Here is a 23,661-nt window from a genome sequence, read left to right as displayed (position 1 = left end):
CACGGGCCGAGGGCAGGCGTCACTCACCGCAGATAGAAGAGCACATAGGCCTGCTGGTTCAGAACCACCTTGATGTTGCTGGAATGCACCAAGGAATCGTTCATCTGGTACCACTGTCCGTTGCTTGCCTGCAGCAGCACGGGCACAGGAGAAAACAAAATGGGACGATCAACATGCGTCCCATAATCCTTAGTCTTTAAAGAAAGAAATAAAAAATCTGCGGAGAAATGCCGCATCTCTCCACGTGCTAAGTGAGCAGCAGAATGTCTCACGCTCACCCCGCTCTGAATGGGACCACGAAGTGCGCTTTGAACCCCTGTTCCTTCCTGGTGCCCCAACAGCTGTGAGCTTTCCCCTTGAAGGGTATTTCAGGTCTGCATGGCCCAGCATCTCCCACCAATATCCCCGGGCTCCAGCATCGGGCCCCAGAAGCAGCCCTCTCCGGCGTCCCATCCGAGGACAGGGCGCTGCAGCTCCTGGTGGGACGGGCTTTAAAGACATCCTTGCCCCCCGTTCCCTGGTGCCACAACGGGCCCCCGCACACGGTGACACGGAGGCCACGTCTGGAACCGCCCGCACGTGGGACCGCTGACCTTCACGTAGCAGTAGTAGTGGCCGGCGTGGCAGCTGTAGCCTGAGTGGACCAGGACCGCGTACAGCCCGTACATGACAGGCTCCCCACTGCTCTGGGACATATAGGGACGGATGTTCAGGAACTCCGGGTAGCCCACATCCTGCAGGAAAGCCAAGGATAAGGCAATGGAAATTCATCCGTGGGGGAAAGGGTCGATTCACCCACTCCAGCCACATAAAATGCACGACTCCTCGGCTGGGCTTGGATCATCTGGGGGCAATGCAACCCGGCCTGTGGCAACGCTGCACTAAGAAGCCCCCTGGTCAGAGGTTAAAGAACAGGAGGCAACCAGCCAGCCAACCCACTGACGTGAAACCCTATTTTATTGTCCCATGAAGAGCTGCATGACCTACTCCTTCTGGGCTCCGCACCCACGGCCACTGTCGCCCTCTGCAGGCCCCACGGTAAGGTGAGAGGAACAGCTCAGGCCCTCCCTACCACTTAAGGAACAGGAAGGCAACGCCCAGGTCTGGGTCTTCAGAGAAAAAGGCGTTCAGTCCACGGAGCCAACAGTCACGGGAAGTCAGAACTAAAGCTGCGTGGGTTGGGACAAAGGTCATGCCAGAGTTTACTTCTAAATTTGGCAATTTTTCCGGCCCCTGAGTGGCTCAATTAAGTGTCTACCTTCAGCTCAGGTGAGGATTCCAAAGTTCTAGGACTGAGTTCTGCATCGGGCTCCCCACTCAGCGGGGAGTCTGCTTCTCCCTCTGAGTCTCTCCCCTTCATGCTCTCTCTCACACTCGATAGACAGATAAATAAATAAAATCTAAAAACAAACAAACAAACAAACAAAAAACCCCAAGAAACAAAAAACAAAATCCTGACAATTTTCATAGAGAAGTATTTTCTTTTTTTGCTTTGTTTTTGTTTTTTCTTTGAAAGATTTTATTTATTTATTTGACAGAGAGAGATCACAAGTAGGCAGAGAGGCAGGCAGAGAGAGAGGAGGAAGCAGGCTCCCCACCGAGCAGAGAGCCCCATGTGGGACTCGATCCCATGATCCTGAGATCATGACCTAAGCCAAAGGCAGAGGCTTAACCCACTGAGCCACCCAGGTGCCCCAGGAAGTATTTTCAAATATTATTTTTGAATGGTAAGAGATTTACCTTCATTTCTGTCTATACGCACTTTTAAAAAAAAAAGATTCTTTTGAGAGAGAGAGCAAGCAAAGAGTGACAAAGAAGAGGGAGAGAGAAATTTCAGCACATTCCTTGCTGAGCTCAGAGCCCGGTGCAGAGCTTGATCTCAAGACCCTCAGATCACAACCTGAGCAGGAAATAGGAGTCTGATGCTTTACTGAGCCACCCAGGCACCGTACACATTCTGACTTTTTAAAAATAAAGTCTAGGGGTGACTGAGTGGCTCAGTGAAGTGTCTGTCTCAGTTCAGGTCATGATCTCAGGGTCCTGGGATCGAGCCCCACATCGAGCCCCTCTCTGCTGAGCAGGGAGCCCGTTTCTCCCTCTGCCTCACCAGCTGCTCCCCTGCTTGTGCTCCCCATCAAACAAAATCTTTAAAATAAATAAATAGTGTAATTTACGTAAACTGCAGAGCTCTTAGGCGTGCAGCTGGAGGAGTACCGCATGAACGTAACCCATAACCCATCAGGACACAGACATCAACCCAGAAAACTCCCTCGCGCTGCAGAATGGCCCCAACTCAGATACCCACGGCTGTGATTTCTGCCATCACTGATCAGCTCTGCCTGTTCTCAGCTTCACACCCGGACACACAGAGTATGTACTGTGCTGTCTGGCTTCTTTAGGCCCATACAGCATCTGTGGTACTGACCCTACGCACCTTCCTCCTTCCAGTGACAAACTGGAAGTCTCGAAAGCCAATGTATACGAGATCACGAACCCCAGTGTAGTCTCGCCACATACAGGACGCCAAAACCAGCTTCTCAAACTGTTCCCACGGAAAACTAGTTCCAGGGGAGGTCAAGGTGAAAGCAGAGCGATCTCACTGAGCACTGACAGCGTCCCACGGACTCCCTGATGCACTGCACACATGGTAGGATTTACGCACGTCCACTGTTAGTGAAACGAATACACAAATGGACCCCACACAGTTAACTTCAGAAAATTCTTCACAAGAGGCGCATGGATGGTTCAGTCGGTTGAGCATCTGACTTCAGCTCAGGTCATGATCCTGGGGTATTCTGGGGTCCTGGGATTGACCCCTGTGTCGAGCTCCCTGCTTGGACAAGAGTTTGCTTCTTCCTCTGTCACCGTCCCCTCCCCTGATTTGTGTGTGCCTACTTGCTCTCTCTCTCTTAAATAAAATCTTAAAACAAAAACAACACCTTGACAATAAAGCTCCCTCCTCCTAGAGAGTCAAAATACAGCACAGATTATTAATAAAGGCTCTGAGAAGGCCTGCAGTTAAAAAAGGCCCTTGAGCTTGGCAGTTCCCAAACCCTGGTGAGCACAGACTGCTTTCAAAGTACAGCACAGTTTAAGTACAAAACACAGTACCTTGTAAACATACAGCACAAACATTCTGCAGAAACCAGCGTGGGAAATGCTGATGTAAGCAAGCCCCCGCCACCGCCAGTGCGGAAGTGGAGGCTCTGACAAGTGCCCTGCCCCAAACCATCTAAGTCCGTTCTAACCACTTTTATGAAAGGACATCTTCTATCAAAACACCGTTGTGCAGGGCACCTGGTGGGCTCAGTTGGGACAGCGTCGGACTCTTGATCTCAGGGTTGTGAGTTCAAGCCCCATGCTGGGGGTCGAGTGATGACTTAAAAAAAAAATAAAGGGGCACCTGGGTGGCTCAGTGCGTTAAGCCTCTGCCTTTGGCTCAGGTCATGATCTCAGGGTCCTGGGATCGAGTCCTGCATTGGGCTCTCTGCTTGGCAGGGAGTCTGCTTCCTCCTCTCTCTCTGCCTGCCTCTCTGCCTACTTGTGATCTCTCTCTCGGTCAAATAAATAAATAAAATCTTAAAAAAAAAAAAAAAAAAAAAAAGCCTGCTTCTCCCTCTCCCTCTCCCCCTGCTGTGTTCCCTCTCTCACTGTCTTCTGTCAAATAAATAAATAAAGTCTTAAAAAAAAAAAAGTAAAATAAATAAAATGCCATTGTACTGAAGTAAGTTTTGGCTCCACCTTCCACAAAAGGCCACAGTGTACAACTGCATCTATGTTCACCACAGAACAGCACATGGTAGAGGAGAGCCCCACAGTGCAGGGTTCGTGCTCATTCTTAAGCAAACCGTGAGTTGGTGTGTTGGGAACATGCCACACATATGCAGAGGCTGGGAAAAAGAACCTAGTTAAGACAGTGGTTCTTGGGGAGCATGGGGGGGCTCCATCGTTAAGTGTCTGCTTTTGGCTCAGGTCATGATCCCAGGGTCCTGGAATCAAGTCCCACATTGGCTCCCTGCTCGGTGAGCCTACCTCTCCTTCTGCCTGCTGCTCCCCCTGCTTGTGTGCACTCTCTCTCTGTCAAATAAATAAAATCTCTAGAATAAAGAAAAAAAAAAAAGTGGTTCTTGAACTTGACTGTGCGTGACAACCAGTTAGGGACTCTGTGAACATACAGGCTCTTGAGCCCTGTCTTCAGAGATTTTCGGGCACTGGCTCTGGGCGGTGTTGGGGCGACTGGACACCAGGGCCAAGGCTCACCTTCGTGATCTTCCCCCCACTGAAGTTGGCGAAGCGCTTGAGCGAGAGGGTTAAGACGTTGGACGTCCTGTGGATGGTGAAGCACTTGCTGGCTGGGACCTTCTTCTTGCACCTGTGAGGAGGGCGCGTGGGAAAGGCGTTGGCCAGCGATCCGAGGAACGCGGTCGTCATGGGCCCACAGCGGCGACACCTGCTGTTGGCACGGGGCTCCCCGGCTGAGGGGCGCGCCCTGTGCATCCCCAGACACAACCCCCGTGACCTAAGCAAAGGACAGCGGCGCAGGGACCCAAGGACCTGGGGGGAGCAGGACGGCGCAGAGCAACAAGGAAGCTCTTCCCCACAGAACACACTCGGTCCGGCACCCGGGTAGCAGCCCTGGGAGACTGCAGGGGCACCGGAGCGCGTTTGGCCGAGCGCGAGCACCAGGAGTGACAGGGCGACCCGGGGTGAGGCAGGGACAAAGGAGAGCACACAGCCTCTAGGGCTAGAAAGACGGATTTCGTGCAGGGGAACAGTGTTTTGGCGCGGGATGATAAATCTGAAAAACGCAACTAAGGAAACTATTCTCCAGCGGCTGCAGCTTCCGAATGAGCCGTTTGCTCACGGGAAGCCTGCGCAGCCCTCAGGAGACCCGGGCCCTGAAGGCAGCTCTCCCTGGGGACGCAGCACGGCAGAGCGGCTGGAGTGCACGGCACGGCCACATAAGGTCGCCTACCACGCTGGGCCTGACGTCCACGAGAGGGCGCTCCTGGTGCAGCGCAAGGGCGACATACACGGACGTGCTGGAGCAACGCTGCAGCTACCTGTGCCCCGTGCCTGCCAGGCCTTCTGCATGAGGACCTACGCTCCGCCCTGGGGACCGGATGGCGGCCCGAGAAAGGGGGGCCCAGCCGCGGGAGGGTCAGGCGGGCTCCGGTGCTCCCGACGGCGGGCTCGCTTTGCTGGGGCAAAAGGAGACTTACTTGGCGCACATATAGGCATTCTCTCCACTCAGGACATCTGGCTTCACGAAGAGTTCCAGAGCACGCACGATGTTAGCGGCTTGCTGGGAGGACATGGACGGGGGCCGCGTCAACCGGGGGAGGCAGCAAACCCCAGCAAGCGGCCACACCCAAGCCGGCCCGCCGGCTCCCCGGGTGCCAAGACCCCCGTCCCGGCTGCAGCCACACAGGGCTGGAACGGGATGGGGACTGGCCTCCCCGCGGCCCCCATGCGAGCAGCTCTGTGTCCTGCCCCCACGGTGCGCTCGTGCCTCGGAGCTGCACTTTATCTTCCTGTGTGAATGTGCACAGGGAAAAGGCTAGAAATCCACACGCAAAAATGGTGGCCCCTACCTTAAGGCAGGAGGAGTTGCAGTATGTCCTTATCTGCCCGGTGAACGTGCCCTCACTGGCTCCCCTCACCCCCCTAGCCTCCCTGGCCAAGGACAAACACGACAGGGCAGAGCAGTGGTCCGTACCCGGATCTCCAGTGCGACGTCCAGGTAGGGGTCGTATGTGTCCGAGACGCTCTTGCACACCGAGCACTTCACTGCAACAGCACACGGAGGTGGTGGGGCGGCTGCAGGTGCCCCCCGCGCGCCACCCACCGTGTCCCCGAGACTCAGCCTGTCCCTCGTGAACCCCGCTATCTGGGGAGCAGGCTCGCTGACAACCAGAGTCCACAAGGGAACGTCTGTCAAACCCAGCACCTCACTGCCCAGCGCAGTGTTGGACCTCCGTCACCACCCTGACCGTGGCCTTAGCTGCTCCGAGTTCCCAGCTGAAGGGTAACGGCCATCCATGAAGAACTAAGGAACTCAGAGGAAAAATAACGCCACCCTCTTCTACCAATGCGGGACATTCTGCTCCAAACCTCCCTGGAACAGCGACCCACGGGCAGGGGTGCATTTTAGAGGAGGCTGGGGCCAGCGTGGCTACCCCAGGTCTGCCCACCAGGAAGGGACTCCACCTGGCCACGGACTCCCTGTCTTCCTGGTTCATGTTCTTATCTTCGACAAAGGGGTAGAGAAAATGCCGTCACTTACCACGGGATCTGAGATAGCCTCCAAAAATTTGATGGACCAAAGTAGTCGCCTGTGTTTGTCGATCCAACCTGGAAAGAAGGCCACAGCCTTCAGGAGAAAGACAGGAGGCAGCCCCCCGCCCCTTTCACCCCCAGCCCAGCTCGCCCCTGGGGAATGCCCCACACAAGCATGGGTCTGATGCGCTCGCCCTGGCTCTGGGCAGGACCCCGTCGTGCCACACGGCTCTGATGGGCCCGGCCCACCCCCCCACACCACTTCAGACATCCGAGACCCTCACCCTCTCTGCAGGCTCCTCGCTCCCCACTGCACGGGAACGAGTGGTCGGAGAAACGCACCTAGTGCACCGAGTCTCGATGACCCGGTGACCCCGTCACCTGGAACGCACCCCTGTCCCCCAGCGCTCCCCACCTCAGTCCTGCCGTCAGCCCCTCTCCTGGCTGCCGTCACACACCCGAGCCTCTTATCTGAAGAAAGGAGCGAGCAGGGACAAACCCCCACCTCTGTATCTTTCAGCGGGATAGGAGCGGTCACGGCGAGGGCTCCAGGGTCAGGCCGTCCTCTACTCAAACCCCCAGCCCCATTTACCAGCCAGGATCTGAGGCTGCCCTAGGCCTCGGCTACTGCTCAGCTGCCTCACAGACCCGCGAAACCGAGCACCCCCACTGCACAGCTCTTCGTGTGACGAAGGTTCTGTGAACACCACCCTGTCTCTAGCCTCCACTCCTGGTATCTGCCTGCGACCCACGGAATCCAGCTCGGACTCACTCCTCGGAAACCGTCCCCCTCAGAGTCTCCTCTGGGACATAAATCCAGTAGACCATAGTCTTTGTGCTGGAACACGACAGCCCTGGACAGAGCAGCTGGTCCCTCCCGGGCACGCTCCCCTCTCTGCCAGGGCCCCCTGAGCCCCCAGCTTTGCAGATGCCGCTCCTGAGTGCTGACTCCCGGGCCTGGCCGGCACTCAGCACTGCTGCCTCCCAGCACTCCTCCCCAGCCTGTGCGTGAACCATGGTGCCCTGCACCGGGCTCCGCCTGCAGTGTGTGGGACTGGCCACGGGACCAGTCACGGGACCAGGCACGACAGTGCAGCCCAGATTCCAGGAGCTCACGGATGAGGGGGCTGCACATGGTGGGGGACCCGCATGAGAACATACTGCCATTCTGCAAAATTAGAAAGTAAGAAACCAACTGCCACCATGTATTTTTACTGCCGTTTGTCAAGAGGAGTTTTTTTTTTTTTTAAAGATTTTACTTATTTATTTGAAAGTGAGAGAGCAAGCACACAAGCAGAGGGAGAAGCAGGCTCCCTGCTGAGCAAGGAGCCCGATGCAGGACTCGATCCCAGGACCCCAGGATCATGACCTGAGCTGAAGGCAGAAGCTTAATTGACTGAGCCACCCAGGTGTCCCAAGAGGAGGACCGTTTTCACTCCCCAAATCATCGTGGACATGACCTCAGCACAAACTGGAAGCTTGCTTGTGGACCGCCACGTGTGATGGCGGCTGCTGAAATCCAGGTGGCCCCGAGCAGGCCTGGCCCGGCCGTGAGAACAGGAGGAGCAAACCATCACACAGAACCCCCTCTCGGGACCCCGAGGCAGAGCAAACTCCAAGCTCAAACCAGCCGTCAGGAGGAAAAAAGCCGGATTCCAGAAAGCTGCCTTCAGCAGACCCACGGGAGCCCTGCTGGATGGAGATGCAGGCTGGTCTCGGGAACACCAAGGGAGAGACCAGGGACTAAAGGCAGCCCTAGAGTCACCCAGAAACCCCGGCAGAAGGAGGAGCCTGCCGGGTCCTAAGACACAGGCCATGCCAAGGGCTGTCCAGTGCTTAGCCTCTGGGACACGAGGCACCCTGGATCGAGACCCATGCAAACCACTGGAGCCAGGGGTGGTGCCGAAGCGGCCTCAGTCCCGCCCAGGCACCGGCGGAGGAAGACGAGAGCAAGAGTCACAGACCCCGACTGTGAGGACCAGCCCCCGGAAGCAAGCACCAGGCAGACAGAAAGAGCAAGATGCGATCCCCAGCTCACCTAAAAACCCTCAAACAGGTGTCCAGGGAGAAAAAGACCGGCGTGACAAGTTTCGCAGATGGAGAAAGCGAACGAACGTGGGGCCGTGACGAAATCACGCTGGGAATGAAGTGGGAAGGTGAGGGGCCCAGGCGAGAAGAGGTTCAAGTGGGCACGGGGGAGGGCGCGATGAGGCAGAAAGCAGCCGGAGGGGAGGTCGAGAAAAACCAGGCCGCCGGGGAGAAGGCGGTCCTGTAGGAGACCCCCGTGACTGGAGGCCCTGACGCAGGCCTCTAACACCGAGCCGATACCGTCACGTGCTCCGGAGGGGACAAGGCTCTGACGACTGTGAGTGTCCCCGCTGAGGACAGGATGCAGGGCGCACACCCCACCGGGGAAACCGCACCTGGGGGCACGACACACGGATGCACGACGTCTGCCCCATTTACCGTCGTGCACTCTCGAGCCACGACACTCAAACTGAGCGAACCAAGTGACAGCGCTTGGCACTTGGCTGGCAGAAATGGTTTCTGCGCTCATGATGCCTGAGTCCTCGGGGCCACAGGTGCAGCCTCTCGTTGTCCCTGGTCAGGTGTCTACCAAACCGACCGACGACGGTCAGCTCTAAAGATGCTCCGAGAGAAATCCTTGGGCTTTAAACAGTGAACGAAGATCCTGAATCGTCTCGGTAAGGTCCTTGCAAGGTCAAGAGAGGTCCCGGCCTCGGGCTTCTGGAGCCCCGCATCCCCAGCCCAGGTCCACCCAGCCCGGGCTTTCTGAATGCGGGAAACACTGAAGCAAAGCTGGGGACAAACGCAGGAGGAGAACACAGTAAGGTAAGAGGTAAAGCACCTACGAGGCAGGCGGAGACGGAAGGATGGAGGTGCCGAGCCCCCAAACACTGACACACAGAACCACGGTCCAGAGAAGAGCAAGGCCATGCGCAAGCGTGCGTGGAGAGGCATTACTGGGTCGGAGATCCACGTCTTCCGAGCTGCGGCACCTAAGACACAACTGCACAAAGGGAAACCGGAGAGAGGGAGAAACACGGCCCATGTGCCCTCATTGTAAGCCTCAGCATCACGGCCGGGCCAAGACCCAACTCCAGTCATCACAACAGATGCAGAGGGCTGAACTCGCCTACGAATGAAACAGGCTTTCAACAAAGATGGGACCGTGTGGGTATGTGACCACAGCCGCGTCTGCCGAGAAAAAGCTCCAGGAGGCCCAAGGAGGCGGGCACCTGCCAGAGAGAGGACACCAAACACCGGCCCAGCGCAGAGACCGAGGCGGAGGCAGCGAGCACGCCGGGGCAGGCGGCCGGGCACCCGACCACCCGCCGACGCAGAGCACACCGGGGCAGGCCCCGCGCGCACGGGTCACAGGGCCGGCACGAGCGAGGCCCGCGAAGCAGAAACAGCATGAATGTGCTCTGCCCACACGTCCATCTAGTCTCAGACAGAACTGAAAGGAAAGTCACTTCCACCTGCACATCAAACTGGCTCGTTCAGCTGACACGACTCCTACTTTTTCTCACTTCACGAAGAGCAGCAACGCCTTTCTTGCGGTCGGGTATGCAGAAAGCATCCCACAACCCCCTGCACGGGGGCCTGGCCGTGCCTGGCTCACCTGACGTCAGCCACGCGCATCCTTCCGCCAACACCCGGCCACTACTGTGCCCCGGACCACGGAAGGCTCATAGCCACCCACCCTGCTGCCCAGACGACACATGTGGACGCCCCCCTACCGCCCACAGGCCCAAACCCTGAACCTATCCGTCCTACCTAGCAACCCGGCCCGTCCCCCCAGATGCTCCCATCCCTGCAGCATCGGGGTCACAGGCTGGCGCGGTGGCATGGTCAGCTGCTGTCCTCAACCTCCCCGGTATTCTGCCGTATGACCAGGGCTGGGAGCCCCTAGGGGACGTGCTGTACCTACCTGCGTGGCAGGGAGGCCACACGCCCTCCCCACCTGCAGGCCTCCCCCGGGACCAGCCACATTCCTTACCTCCTCCCTCCCCATCTCAGCCCCACAGGGACTCCTAGCAGGCCTCCTGCGGGTAAGAGGGCAGCAGAGTTCTCCTGGGAACAGCTCCCAGGATCCCTCCGTGACAGCACTTGCCACGTGACCTTGTAGACACTGGCCAGTATCCGGCTTATCCCTCCCTCTCTGAGCTCCTCCCAAGAACCCAGTCTTTCCCCTGGAAGTGCCCAGTGCAAACCCAGCGCCTGGCACGCAGGCAACATGGGCAAAGACCTCAAATCGTTAGCTAGAGCCCAGGGCGGGGAGAGGCACCGAAAGGCAGCCCCAGCGTCCATCCGCCTCTAGGGACCGAAGCGGAAGAGCATGTGATCGCGATACACATCTCAGTACAGCGAGGGACAGATGCCAGAGGAACCCATGGGACGTCTTCTCAGGGTTTAAAAAGAACCGCATCACCGAGACCAGAGGTTTCCCACGATCACAGCTACTACCCGACTTTGTTGAAGGACATTCCAGATGCTTAAGCTGTTTAAGGAGCATTTCCAGGTTCCAGGACTCAGTTCTACCCCAAGCCCAAGCAACAGCCCTAGAACAGGGAGCATTTTCAGCCTATTTCCTTTTGTCTGAACCCAGGCGCCAGGAGCTGCAAAAACATCCCTGACCGTAACTGTTTCACGAAAGGGAAGACGTGGCAGGAAGTCAGCGACCTGTCACGTGCGTCTGTCTCTGCTTTCCCATCCGAAATGAAGACATCGTAACCAGGCAGAATGAAGCCTGTCACACACCTCCCGCCCTCCGATGTCCCCGCGCTGTCGTGAAGACGCTGGCATCCCTACCCCCACCCTGTCTCACAAGCACGAGGTGGTTTTTAAGAGAAGGAAAGAGTCCAGGACAGCAGCTGAAGGCCCTCAGAAGCACCTGCCAAAACGTTTCCCTGCAGCGAGCTGCAGGGACAGGGCTCCCCCTCGGTGCCTGCCACCGCCCCCCTGTCCCGGCGCGGAGCTGCGCGGGCTGTGGGAGCGGTCCTGCACCAGAGCTTCAGCAGGCGCAGGACCTGCCTCCCCGAGAACGGGCTTTGGCTGCCTCCACGGCAGCGGGGTCTGAAGCCCCTCAGGACAGAGGAGGCACATACTTGGCGCAGCCGTTCAAACAGGCCTTCTGCATAGCGTCCACGATATACCGGAGAAACTCATGTGCATCCTCTTGGTTCCCAAAGCGGAAGTGCCGAGCAATTTCTAGAGAGAGAGAGAAGCATCAGACCAGCAGGGACGAGCTCACGCCTTCTCCCCCATCTCCCACCGCTGTGTGCTCATCGGCGACCCCCGCCGTCCCCGGGGGCCAGCAGCAAGTGAGGGAACCAAGAGCTCAGCAGGAACCATGTGTCCCAACCCCAAGCGCTCGCGGCGGGGGTTTTCTTAGGCGACCAGAGGGCCCACACTGTCCATCCTCCACAGGAAGGCACGGATGCTGCACATCAGCGGGCACTAAGGGTGGGAAAGCCTCTGTGAGCTAGTTTTCCAGGAGCCGGCACAGAGCACAGGCAGGTCACAAGGACGCCGCACAAGGTTTCAGGAACCAACTGACCTGTGTCTTCTACCAAGCAAACAGGCGTCTGTGCTAACTGGTCCTGGGACATTCGGAAAAGCCCCAGCCTCCCCCTCCTCCCTGAGACACAGCCCCCAGCTGGCCCAAGCATCCGCACCCGTTAAGGGGTCAGCGCCCCCTGCCTCCTGACCCACACCAGCCCCTCAGTCGGTACCACCACGTGCTCTGAAGTCTGTGACGGGAGGTCGTAGGACTCCTGGGGTTTGCTGCTGACTCCTCCCCACGTCCCCAGTGCCCTGCGCCCCCAGCGCCACCACAGACGGGCTGAGCTGCCCTCTGGTCGGGGCCGGGGGACTCTTACTTTTCAGGTCTCGGATGAAGGAGACGGGCTTGATGGCGTTGCCGCTGTTGGCGAAGGCCTGGACCATGTGGTTCTGCATGAGGCACAGCATACAGAAGCTGCCTTGGTGACCTGCGCGGCACGAGGCGGTCCTGGTTGGTCAGAGCTCCCCACTCGCTCCTGACGCCCCCGTCCAGACTGCGGTCCCCACATGCACCCCACCCCAGGCTTGTGCTACTGACCTGTGCAAGCCCTATCTGTGCGCCCTTGGTGCTAGTTCCTGATAAGAAGAGTAAGTCTGACTCTCAAAATCAGCTTATAACATGTCGTCCACCTTCTAACCTGTGCCACGTGGTCAGTAAGTGAGAATGTTCTAGGGATTCCCGACAACCCTGAGTCTGCTCCTCAAACATGGAATCCCGTCCACGGTGACACAGCTCTGCCTCCGAGAGCCCAGGCGGCCAGAGCGCGCGGCCAGACTGTACAGAACAGGTGCCGGCAGAACTCGACTTAACAAAGGGGGCCCAACTGAGACCACAGGCCGCGGCCTGCCAGCCCCTGCCACATCCGAAACTCTGTTGCTGCTTGGGCAGCAGGCTGGAGATCGGTACCTTCTAACCTTTATTACAAATTAAGAGATCTTTTACGCACAAAGCACAAAGCCTGTACCACTCAGATCCAGTTGAGGTATCTTCAAAGTAAAATGCTGCTGTCACAGTGACGTCCCCTCCATCACACTGCCAGGAGTCTCTCGCTGGAGGAACCACTAACCTCAGTGGGTCCCGACTGCTCCCGTTAACGCAGTTCCTACACACGTGTAGACCCACATGCAGCAGGTGTGGGTAAGCTTGCTTTGCACAAACTACACCATGTGGTATGTAGTGGTCAGTGGTCCTAATGCAGCTCTGGGCCCTTCACATAGACTAGAGCTTCTCACCCAACGGAGAAACCACAGTTCACATACGTGTTCCTGCTGACACACACGGATCCTTCCGTGTTCCTGCTATCACAGACAATCCTGCACCCGTCTCGGTGTCCAACCTTCTCGAAGGCATAAACTCACCAAAGACTTCTGGGTCCAAGGGCAAACCCACGATCAGTGCGGTCTCAGATACACTCCAGTACTGCCCAAGCAGACCCGGTCGTAACACAAAATGCACCAGCTGTCCTCCCCGTGCAACAGCTCTCCTTACCCAGGTACTTCGACCCACTCCAAGTCAGTAACAAAGCAGCCTGCAGTCTGTGCTCTTTAGAAACAGAACATAGCTTGGGCTGGCAAAGATGTGGAGGGATGGGGACCACTCGCTGTGCACCATTGCTGGGGATGCACACTGCTCCAGCAGCTGTGCACCGTTGCTGGGGATGCACACTGCTCCAGCAGCTGTGCACCGTTGCTGGGGATGCACCTGCTCCAGCAGCTGTGGAAAACAGGAGGATGCTCCCTCAAACAATTAAAAAAACCCAGAATTCCCAAACAGCAATCCCACTTCTGGGTTTACACGTAGAAGAAACGAAAGCAGGGCTCAAACAGGTTCTATGCACCAGCCTTCCCAGCATTATTCATAAGATGTAACAGAAGCCAAGTGTCCACCAACAAGTGAATGGGTAAGAAACGCAGGATGTACGCACAACAGACTATTACTCGGCCTTAAAAGCCGATCTGACACCTGCCATATCACCACGGATGAACCTTGAGGATGTGATGCCGCGTGAAGCCGGCCGGTCACAGGAAAATCAATACTGTAGGATTCTGGCTCCACGAGTGGCTGGAGTCGCCCAGCTCACAGACAGAAAGGAGGAGGGCGGGCACCAGGGGCTAGGGGAGGGGGACGGGCAGTCAGGGTTGAAGGGGCAGAGCTGCTGTGTGGGAAGAGGAAGGAGCTCTGGAGATGGATGGCTGCACCATAACGTAAATGTTTTTAATGCCTCTGAGCTGTACACCCAGAAGTGGTCGATTCTGGGGCACCCAGATGGCTCGGTTGGTGGAGCATTTGACTCGACCCAATGGCCATGAGTTTGAGCCCCACGTTGGGCATAGAGAGTACTTGGGGAAAAAAATTAAAAGTTTTAAAATGGCAAATTTTACATTATATGCATTTACCCCAGTACCGAAGTTTTATCTTAAAAAAAAAATGCTAGGGGCGCCTGGGTGGCTCAGTGGGTTAAGCCGCTGTCTTTGGCTCAGGTCACAATCCCAGGGTCCTGGGATCGAGCCCCACGTAAGGCTCTCTGCTCAGTGGGGAGCCTGCTTTCCCCTCTCTCTCTGCCTGCTTGTGATCTCTCTCTCTCTGTCAAATAAACAGATAAAATCTTTTAAAAAAAATAAATTAAATAAATAAAAATTTTAAAAATGCTACCCCTCCCAAATTAAAAAATTAAAAAAAAAAAAAAGCTACTACATACACGACCCCTCTGGAGGATTCTTGGAAAAGTTTGTATGAGCACCTTTACAAAAAGGGGAGACTTTCACTTCTCATTTCAGAGCTTTTGGATTCTTCTGACCCTAACCATTAATTATTTTTAAAATAACAATAATGCCTGAGGGGCTCAAATTTGGGCAAAAAACTAAAACATGCTATTAAAAGAACTTAAACAGGGGCGCCTGGGTGGCTCAGTGGGTTAAGCCACTGCCTTCGGCTCAGGACATGATCTCAGGGTCCTGGGATCGAGTCCCACATCGGGCTCTCTGCTCAGCAGGGAGCCTGCTTCCTCCTCTCTCTCTCTGCCTGCCTCTCAGTGTACTTGTGATTTCTCTCTGTCAAATAAATAAATAAAATCTTTAAAAAAAAAAATAAAAATAAAATAAAAGAACTTAAACACAAGCATTCACAATTGCGGAGTTTCAGAGTGATGCAGAGGGACCCTGGGGCCTTCACAGCACAGGCGTCCCGAGGGAGGGCGAGAGCCCACCGCAAAGAGGGGCTGATCTTGGCTGCTTCCACTCATGCCCTCGCTCCCATGGGCTGCAGAGTATGTGTGGCGGGTTACAGGGACTGCCGGTGTCACCGCCTTTGGCTACACCAACCCTAACCAAGCTGACAAAGGTTCAGCCGAGGAAGCCGGCTGAACAAGAGAAGGACAGAGCGACCTAAGTCCAGAGAGGGGGGTCTCCTTACCACAGTCACGAGAGAAGAACGGTGCTGGGTGCCGGGGGGCTCAGTCAGCTGCGTGTCTGACTCTTGATCTGAGCTCAGGTCATGATCTCAAGGTCATAGGACTGAGCCCCACCTCAGGCTCTGCACTGGGCCTCTGAGTCAGCTTGAGAGTCTCTCCCCCATTCTGTCCCTTCCCCCACCCAAGTGCGCACTCCCTCCCTCTAAAAAAAAAAAAAGGCTTAAAAAGACAAAAAAAACAAAAAAAACCCCACAATGACAGCCCAGTCAAGTCTTGCTAAAAGTCTACCCAGAATGCGTGCGACATCACCAAGGTCACTACCGAAACAGATTTATGACCGACTTCACCTGCCGGGGCCCGGTGCCTCAGTATGTCAACTCCAGCCACCGCGGAGCCATCACCATCACAAAATGCTTAAAATGCCATTTCCTGCACATGTCACCTTTCACTCATTTAAAAAGCAGCAACATAATGAAGCTCCCCGAAGACCTCACACAAGCGCGCATCTGGACGCTGTCCCTCTCTGGCTCCCGACTCTCTGCCTCCGGCTCTATCCCGATTTCCTGACTTATTTTCATTGTTCACCAATTTTAAAAAATCATTTTTAAATCTCATCCCCTACGTGGATACCTAAACACTGTATCGTCTTGTTTTCCAACTCCATAAATAACCATCCAGGCTGGACGCAATCTCTGGGGCTTTTCTGGGCACCGGGTGGCGGCACGCACGAGCGGTCTTCCTTCCCCACACCTCGCTGCTACCCCGGCAGGGGCCCGCGCCGCGTTTCAAGCATCCGTCCTGTTGACGGGCACCTGAGCGGCTTAGTTTGCTGCCTACAGATGATTTTACACACAGGCGTCCTGGCAGGCACGGACCAGAGCTCTTCTGCAGGAGACCCGCTGGCTGGTAGGTTGCCTGGAAGCTGAGGCCAGTTCAGACGACCATAGAAGGTTCTCCTCATCCTCATGCTGACACAGTACCGCTCGGCCTCCGCAGGCACACCCATCGCAAAGGCGTCACTACACCTGTCACCACTTCGAGAGCATGTCCCTGGTTCCCGTCTCTCCCTACACTCAAACCACGAGTTTCCTCTTCTGTAAAATGCCAGTTCGTAATTTTCTTTTGCTTTTTTAGGAGTGCTCTTTCCCTTGTTGGTCTGAATGATTTCCACATTCTTGGTAGCGATCCTTTGTGGGTTGTGTGTCCTGGGTCTTGCCTCCAGGTCGTAGCTCCCTGTTTGCCTTTTAAGTGTTTTCTGGAAACAAATGTTAACTTCAATGCAGCTGAATGTGTCATTTTTCTTTTGTAGTTGGTACCGTCTGAGCCTTAAGAAATCTCCCATCCCAAGGTCAGAAGGAGATTTACCAATGTTGGTTGTAAGAATCTAACATTTATTTTTGATATTAAATTTTTAACGTGTTCTCTGAGCACAGGTGTGCTGTGAAACGGGGATCCTATTCGCTTCTTCCATATGTAAGCCCGAGCTCTTGTGATGTTTCATTCATTTCAAATGGGAGACACGTGAAGAACCGACACGTCACACACCTCCAGGTGTACGCAGGGCCCTGGGCTCTATTCCGTTCCTTCGGTGAGCAGGTCCCCTCCCTGACCCAAAACTATGATGTCTTAATCTAACTTGACAAGACTTCATAGTTGCTAAGGTGCTTCTCTTCGCACAGTCTCCTTCAGAGGTGTTTTGGTGATCTGGGGTCCTTTGCCCTGCTTTTCCATAGAAATGTTAGGATCAGGTGGAGTCATGTTAATTGGGGGGGGAATCAATGTTTTGTGACAGTGAGGCTTCCCTCTGAAGGCAGCTCTCTTCAGGTATGTAGACGACCGTATCATGTCTTCCTGTGAAGGATTTCTTGGTAAATTTAAACCTAGATGCTCTATCACTTTGGTTGTGATTCTGAATTTTACAGCAGCAAATAAATTTTTTTTAAGATTTTATTTTATTTAAGATTTTATTTGACAGAGACAAGTAGGCAGAGAGAGGGGGAAGCGGGCTCCCTGAGAGCAGAGAGCCTGATGCGGGACTCGATCCCAGGACCCTGAGACCATGGCCTGAGCCGAAGGCAGAGGCTTTAACCCACTGAGCCACCCAGGCACCTACAGTGGCGAACATTTTTAAAAACTTTGTTATTTGGTGTAGAGAAATTCAACTAATTTTTTTTTTTTAATACTAATATCATATCTCGTCCCACTGCCAAATTTCTACTTAAGATTCTCTCGCTTTCCAACATAGGAATGTCATTTTCAGGGAACGACAGCGCGCTCCCTCCTTTTCCCTCCTAGGACACGGCTGGGGCAGCACCGACACATCTTCAGCACAAGTGGCGAGAGGCCCTTGCTCCCCTCTGCATTCTGAAGGATGTGCTTCCAATATTTTCCTATCTGGAACGTTCTTCTGCATGCCTAGTAGATGCCCTTTATCACGATAAGGGAACTCCTTCCTGTTGCTCCTTCGCTAGTTTATCATAAACTTCTTCTGGGGGCACTACTTTCAGGCGACCTCTCTCTTTCAATCTGTCGATACAGTAATTAAGGAAGCAAACTTAGCAGTCTCCTCCGTAGCACTTACCGTGAGCCAAGTACTATTCTGAGCACTTTACGTCAGTCGTTCAAGCTTCCCAAGACCGCTATTGGGGAGATGATATTCTTACTTGGCTGATGAGGAACAGGAAGCTTCTAGAAGGTTAGGTAACATTCCAGGGATCACAGCACTTCGGGGTAAAGCCAGGACAGGGCGCAGCAGGCCCAGCTCCGGAGGAATGGGTTCGCCTGCCGTGCTGTGTGCGTTCCACGGTCCCACTCCGAGGACAGCCCTGCATCACCAGGACGAACACGAGCCACTCGCAGTGTGGCAGAGACGACTGCCTGCGGCAGTATTCGGTCTAGAAGTTCTGTAACTACAATCGTAAATGGGACCGTACTGTTGCTTTCTCCTCCTGTACCTGCTTAATTCTGTTACCTGAGAATCTAATAAAGTGAGCTGAGGGTTCTCTATTCTCTGGCAGAATCTGTTTCTCTAAATTTTCATAAAGTTCATCCAGAAGCCATCTCAGCCTGGTATTTTCTTCATGGGAAGATTTTTAACCACCAACCCAATTTCTTGAACAGTCAGCAGGCTTTCTGCTTGCTCTGGTTTTGCTCCCTGACATTTTATTTCACCTTTGTCCTCTCACATCTCTGGGGCGCACCGCGTAAGGGACACAGCACAGACGGGTACCCCCGTGGATGTGGGGTCATCGAAGGGACATTTTTTTTTTTTTTTGAAGGTACATGTTTTGTACGTGTTTTTTAAAACACCTTTCTCCCCTTGGGTACTCATTCCCAGAACAGGCTGGGACCAACACTCCACCCCAGTGCCCGGCTCCCATGGCCTGGCCTGCAGCAGGCACACGGCAGATGCAGCTTTCATCAGAAACTATGTCGCAGGCTCCGCTCCTGAATCTGCCCCGGGCCAAGGGCTGCTAGCACCACGGCCGCATGGGTCCATCTCCCCAGGACACCGGCCGGTCCCCGCGCCTCCCAGCCCACCCGTAGGGCCAGCGGCACTCACAGTTGCGAGTATGTTCCTTGGAGAGCAGGTAGCTGGCCAGAGGCGGGGTATAGGTCAAGCACTGGAGGGTCGAGTTCAGGAAGCAGGTGTTGCCGAGGTTGTGAAGCCCCGCTCCCACGCGGTAAACCCGCTCCCACTTCAGCGACAGCCGCTCCGTGGGGAAGAGCACCTTCTGCGGGGCGGGGACGCCATCACCACCGCTCTCGTACGCATGCTCGCTGCCTGTGAGAAAGAGACAGGGAGGAAAGCAGGGCTTCAGTCTGCGCCCGGGGGGTCATGAAAAAGAAATCGCCGACAGGCATACTCCGCGTGCACTTGCCAAGACGCGGTGTCGAAGGGTAACCAGTGTCCCCTGGCAGTTACTAGAAAGCCCCGGTGAAAACCCAGTCATCCCATGGCTCCCGTGGACTGCTCAGGTCTGGAATTCCAGGAGCCCTCGTGGAGGAGGAGACGACACCCCGGGAACGAAGAGCTAGAGCCAGGCCTCAGCACTCCGAAGCCCGGCCCGTTTCTCCGGCTCGTTTCCTAGCCCCGCTTTTGATCCTATCAAACACACACAGTCCCAAGGGTTCCTAAAGATAGAGATGCCATCGTGAGGCAACCCCGCGTCGCTACTTCCGTAACTACAGAGCACCGACCCCAGAGAAGCTTCCCCACTCCGACCACATCTGCTCTTGTTCCCCCACTCTGCCAACACTCTGCCCGCCGCACGGCCAACACACAAGGGTGGGGCCCCTTCTGCCCACCCCCCGGGCATCCGTACCCTGTCTCCTGGCCTGTGGCTCGTCTGCACTCCTGTGGCGACTCGCTCCCTCTGTTTTAGGGTTCAGCAAGACATATTTGCTCTTTAAGGACTCCAGCTGATAGGAGAAACTCTTGCTGGCTGGCTCGAACTCGATCTTCTGTAAAAGGACTTTCTTGGCAGAGGAGGCCAGAAGCTTCCCCAGGTCCCCATCGTCGGCCGAGTCCTTGCGGCCGGGTTTCAGGGCTTCCTTCAGCTTATCGACTATGGGCATGGTGCATCACTGTGGGGACAAGAAGGAGCACAGAGTGACGAGTAACTAAGTCCCAGGAACCAAGTGTCACTTCTCTGAAAGTCCCCTCACGTCTTTCCGGACGCTGAGCACTACCAAGGCTACTCTGGCTTGGCTGCCAGCACCACGAAGGAGGTGTGAGACACGGAGAAACACTACCGACCGCCGTGACAGAGCCCGTGCCTCCGTCAGGAAGGGAAGGCACTTCCACAAACAGCACTAAAGAGACGAAGGTGGCCCCGGGAAGCCGGAGGGCCCCGCAGCATGTCCTTGTTGAGCGACTACGGGCCCCGGCTTGGTGCAATCTCCTCTGGGGGTGACCACATGGTCCTAACGTCGGCTCAAGAACGGGGCGGGGGGGGGGGCGCCTGGGTGGCTCAGTGGGTTAGGCCACTGCCTTCGGCTCAGGTCATGATCTCAGGGTCCTGGGATCGAGTCCCGCATCGGGCTCTCTGCTCAGCGGGGAGCCTGCTTCCTCCCCTCTCTCTCTGCCTGCCTCTGTGCCTACTTGTGATCTCTCTCTGTCAAATAAATAAATAAAATCTTTAAAAAAAAGTTAAAAAAAAAAAAAAAAAAAGAACGGGGGAACACTGGTGCTCGGAAGACACTCTGGCTGCACACACAGACCACACGCTTCCAGAATGAGCGTGGTGAGTTACAGCGCACACCTCTGTGCTCGAGCTTGTGCTCTTCCAAATGAAGGCCAGAGGGCACGGGTCATCAATGAAACACTGCAAGTCCACACTGACCCACACTGGAAGTGCAACACATGCAACAGATCTCAAAGACTTGGTGTAAGAATGTAAAACATCTCAATAATCCTGAGCCGGGTTACAGGCTGAAATGATAAAATTTTACACACACTGGGTTAAGGAACATGAAAATCAATTTCACTTGCTTTTTATTACTTATGTGGCTACCAGAAAATTTTAAATTATACGTGTGGCCTGTGTTATCGGACAGCACTTGTACAGATGATCGTTCTGAAAGTGAGGGAGGGGAGACGGGACAGTGGTGAAACGGGCACGGTTCCCGCAAGTCACCCAAATCTCAAGAGGGAGATGACAGCTCCGGGTGGAGAGCGGCAGGCCTGGCTTATTCCCGTACCTATTGGCTCTAAATTCCAGGGACAACCACTGTGACCTCCCAGGTCCCCTATTCTGTGTAAAACAGGGGGCTGAAAGCAGCACCAAAGGTGGATTTGAGGTTACCGCGGGGAGAGCGTGCTGCAGCGCTGGAAACACGACTGACCAGGAGTCCCCCCCCCCCAGTCACCTCTGACTGCAAGTCACTACCTTTCAACTCAACCATCCCAGCCAGAGCTCAAAGGCAATCTGAGTCACAGTTAGAAAAATAAGTTGGTTAACTGCTCACTGTCATCAGAAAAAGGAGGACCCCGTTAGGTACCCAGCACCCAGTCAGCCACAGGGCACTGCCGTGGCAGGAGGAGCCTGAAACTTAGTGACAGCACCTCTTACTAAGCCGTTCAAATGTATCCTTATGGAGCATCTCACTCCCCACATGGGTCAAATATTTTTATCTATAAAAACTTGTGTGGGCAGGGGGAGGCACGCTTGGGGGTTCAGTTGGGTGGGCGTCTGCCTTCGGCTCAGGTGGTGATCGCAGGGTCCTGGGAGTGAGCCCCGCATCAGGATCCCTGCTCGCTAGGAAGCCCGCTTCTCCCTCTGCCCGTGGCTCCCCCTGTTTGTGTACATACTCTCTGTCTCTATCAAATAAATAAATAAAATCTTAAAAAAAAAAAAAAAAGCAGCAAGCACAAGTTCTTTGATTTGAGGAAATAAAAGAACCTTTCCCAAGGGGAATTATTGAAGTGTTCCTACCCACTGAAGCACTGCTCCTGGGCGATAAGCCAGCGACGCGGGGAAATGAAAAATGACTCTGAAGCCTGTGCTGGCTCACCTGGGACGGCTGACCTCGGGCGTGTTGGGGCTGCAGCATGGGGTCAGGTTCCGGCCAGACTGGGCAGACGCAGGGCAGGACTCTCCGGTTCATGAGCTCCTTGGCTGCGCCCCATGAAATCACCAAAGCTGCAAGTCTGTCGACCCGAAGGGGCGTCAGAATCTGTGGGGTGAACAGGGCACCACGTGAGGCCTCTCTCTTCCACCATCTCAGCCCCACGGCACTGACCCAGGGCGGGAAGGCAGGCTGTCTGTCTGGAAGAGTCTGTCTGAAGGAGTATGGATGGTGCTGGGTGGATTCGGGAGTCTGGGGAAGAACTGAACAGACTCGCTACAAGTTACTACAACGTACGTGATAGGAAAACACCGCCCTTGGCTTGGTATCTTAACCTTCAGGCCCGTGACAAGCCCAGTGAACAAAAATCTTCGGTGAACTCCAGTCTAAATCACTTTCCAAAGAGTGAAAGGGCTGACTTCCAGATTTCATAAACCAGAATTTCAAAAAAAAAAAAAAAAAAAAAAAAAGGAAAAGCATCGAAGGAGCAGTAAGAATTACCGAATTACCATATTTTCACTTTGGCTAAGTGCAGATTTTTTCCCTTGAACTACCATCCACAATCACTGTAACTACATAAAATTAAAATACTTAAAACATTTTTTGCTGCGGAAGCCTTCAGATACGTACAAGTTGGTGGGAACAACACAGGGACCACCACGTCCCCTTATTCAGCACCAGTAATTGCTGCGCAGGCCCACACCTGATTCCTCTCCTGTCCCCACATTACTGACCGCAAATTTCAGATAGATCGTGCCTCACCGCCATAAATAAAAAGTCTACCAACCACAAAACAAACGGGGGGGCATGATGAACATGATCTCAGAATAAAGCCAATCGGTGAGGTGGAGCTTCCAGTCTCACAAAAATCTCCTTATACGACCGTACCTCCACGTGGACAGACGGACATGGGTCCAAGGGCAAATGCTCGGGAACCAAACAGCAAGACAACAAACAGAACTCGGCAGATAATATTTATTTCAAGAGAAGAGATTTCAAGAACATCTATCCCACAGCCTACTCCTCGTGGTGGAAGTCAGAGATTTCGAGCAATTTTTCAATTTCTGACAAAGAACGACCTCTATGTCACCAGTTCCACCCAAAACATCAACAACAACCAAAAAAATGTGCTCTCTCTGAGGTGTAGGAACCCAGAGAAAAATGTCCTTGTAATCAGCAAGCCCTCTGATGACTGTTGGACAGGACGCGCTTCAAAAACCCGGCAAGGGTGCTCCCTCCGCTCCGCCCTCCAGGAACAGCTCAGGCTCCTCCAGGCCCATGTCTACCTCCCGGAGGAGGAAAACAGCATCCGCAGAACACCCTTCAAGCATATTCTCTCTCCCTCCTCCCTCTAAATGCACTTTTCCGGGATGAAATGCACCCAAGACTCACAGGGCCAACCACGTGCTGGTGGGGGAGGAGCCCAGATGGACAGAGCCTGGGGCCTCTCAGGGGCACTTTCACAGGGGCCTCCGGTCCGCAGAGCCTGCAGGACACCGGTCTCCAGCCGGGAAAGGGTAAGCAGAGCCTCCCTCTCCTTGGCGGCCTGGTTCTAGGCGTCTCTTACAGAAAGCAGGCTGGCCACCATGCTTTCCTCGCTCATCTGTCTCCGTTTCAGAAGCTCCTCTGCCTCGCCCCTAGTACCCCAGGGGAGGCTCAACTCTCCCGAATAAAACACGGGGCGGGCCTGTACAGCCGCACAGCCTGTCCCACCCACCCACATCCACCATAACCATGACCCTGAAGAAGGTTACCCTCTCCAGGGATAAGTCTTTCCCACATTTCTTACTAAAAGGGGGGGGGAATGAAATTC

At 54.8% G+C, this 23,661-nt stretch overlaps 1 protein-coding gene across 4 annotated transcripts in view; it reads right to left on the bottom strand.

The window, feature by feature from the left end:
- Window positions 1–23,661, bottom strand: part of USP36 (ubiquitin specific peptidase 36) — a 37,927-nt gene that overhangs the window by 13,458 nt on the left and 808 nt on the right. For 2 of the 4 annotated variants that reach the window (XM_059149374.1, XM_059149375.1), the window contains exons 2-12: window positions 21,795–21,956; window positions 19,604–19,865; window positions 18,841–19,062; window positions 12,186–12,296; window positions 11,412–11,514; window positions 6,287–6,354; window positions 5,720–5,790; window positions 5,223–5,305; window positions 4,261–4,372; window positions 594–734; window positions 28–128 (exon numbers count right to left, since the gene is read on the bottom strand). In XM_059149374.1, coding sequence (XP_059005357.1) covers window positions 28–128; window positions 594–734; window positions 4,261–4,372; window positions 5,223–5,305; window positions 5,720–5,790; window positions 6,287–6,354; window positions 11,412–11,514; window positions 12,186–12,296; window positions 18,841–19,062; window positions 19,604–19,856 — 1,265 coding nt within the window. In that variant the 5' untranslated portion in view covers window positions 19,857–19,865; window positions 21,795–21,956. Of the gene's footprint in view, window positions 1–27; window positions 129–593; window positions 735–4,260; window positions 4,373–5,222; window positions 5,306–5,719; window positions 5,791–6,286; window positions 6,355–11,411; window positions 11,515–12,185; window positions 12,297–18,840; window positions 19,063–19,603; window positions 19,866–21,794; window positions 21,957–22,145; window positions 22,264–23,661 lie in introns of those variants that run through there. The other 2 variants (XM_059149377.1, XM_059149378.1) reach the window with 2 other exon arrangements.

This window comes from Mustela lutreola, chromosome 15 (assembly GCF_030435805.1).
Source record: "Mustela lutreola isolate mMusLut2 chromosome 15, mMusLut2.pri, whole genome shotgun sequence".
Taxonomy (NCBI): Eukaryota; Metazoa; Chordata; class Mammalia; order Carnivora; family Mustelidae; genus Mustela; species Mustela lutreola.
Note: the sequence above shows the minus strand (reverse complement) of the source record. Positions and strands in the feature narration are given on the sequence as shown.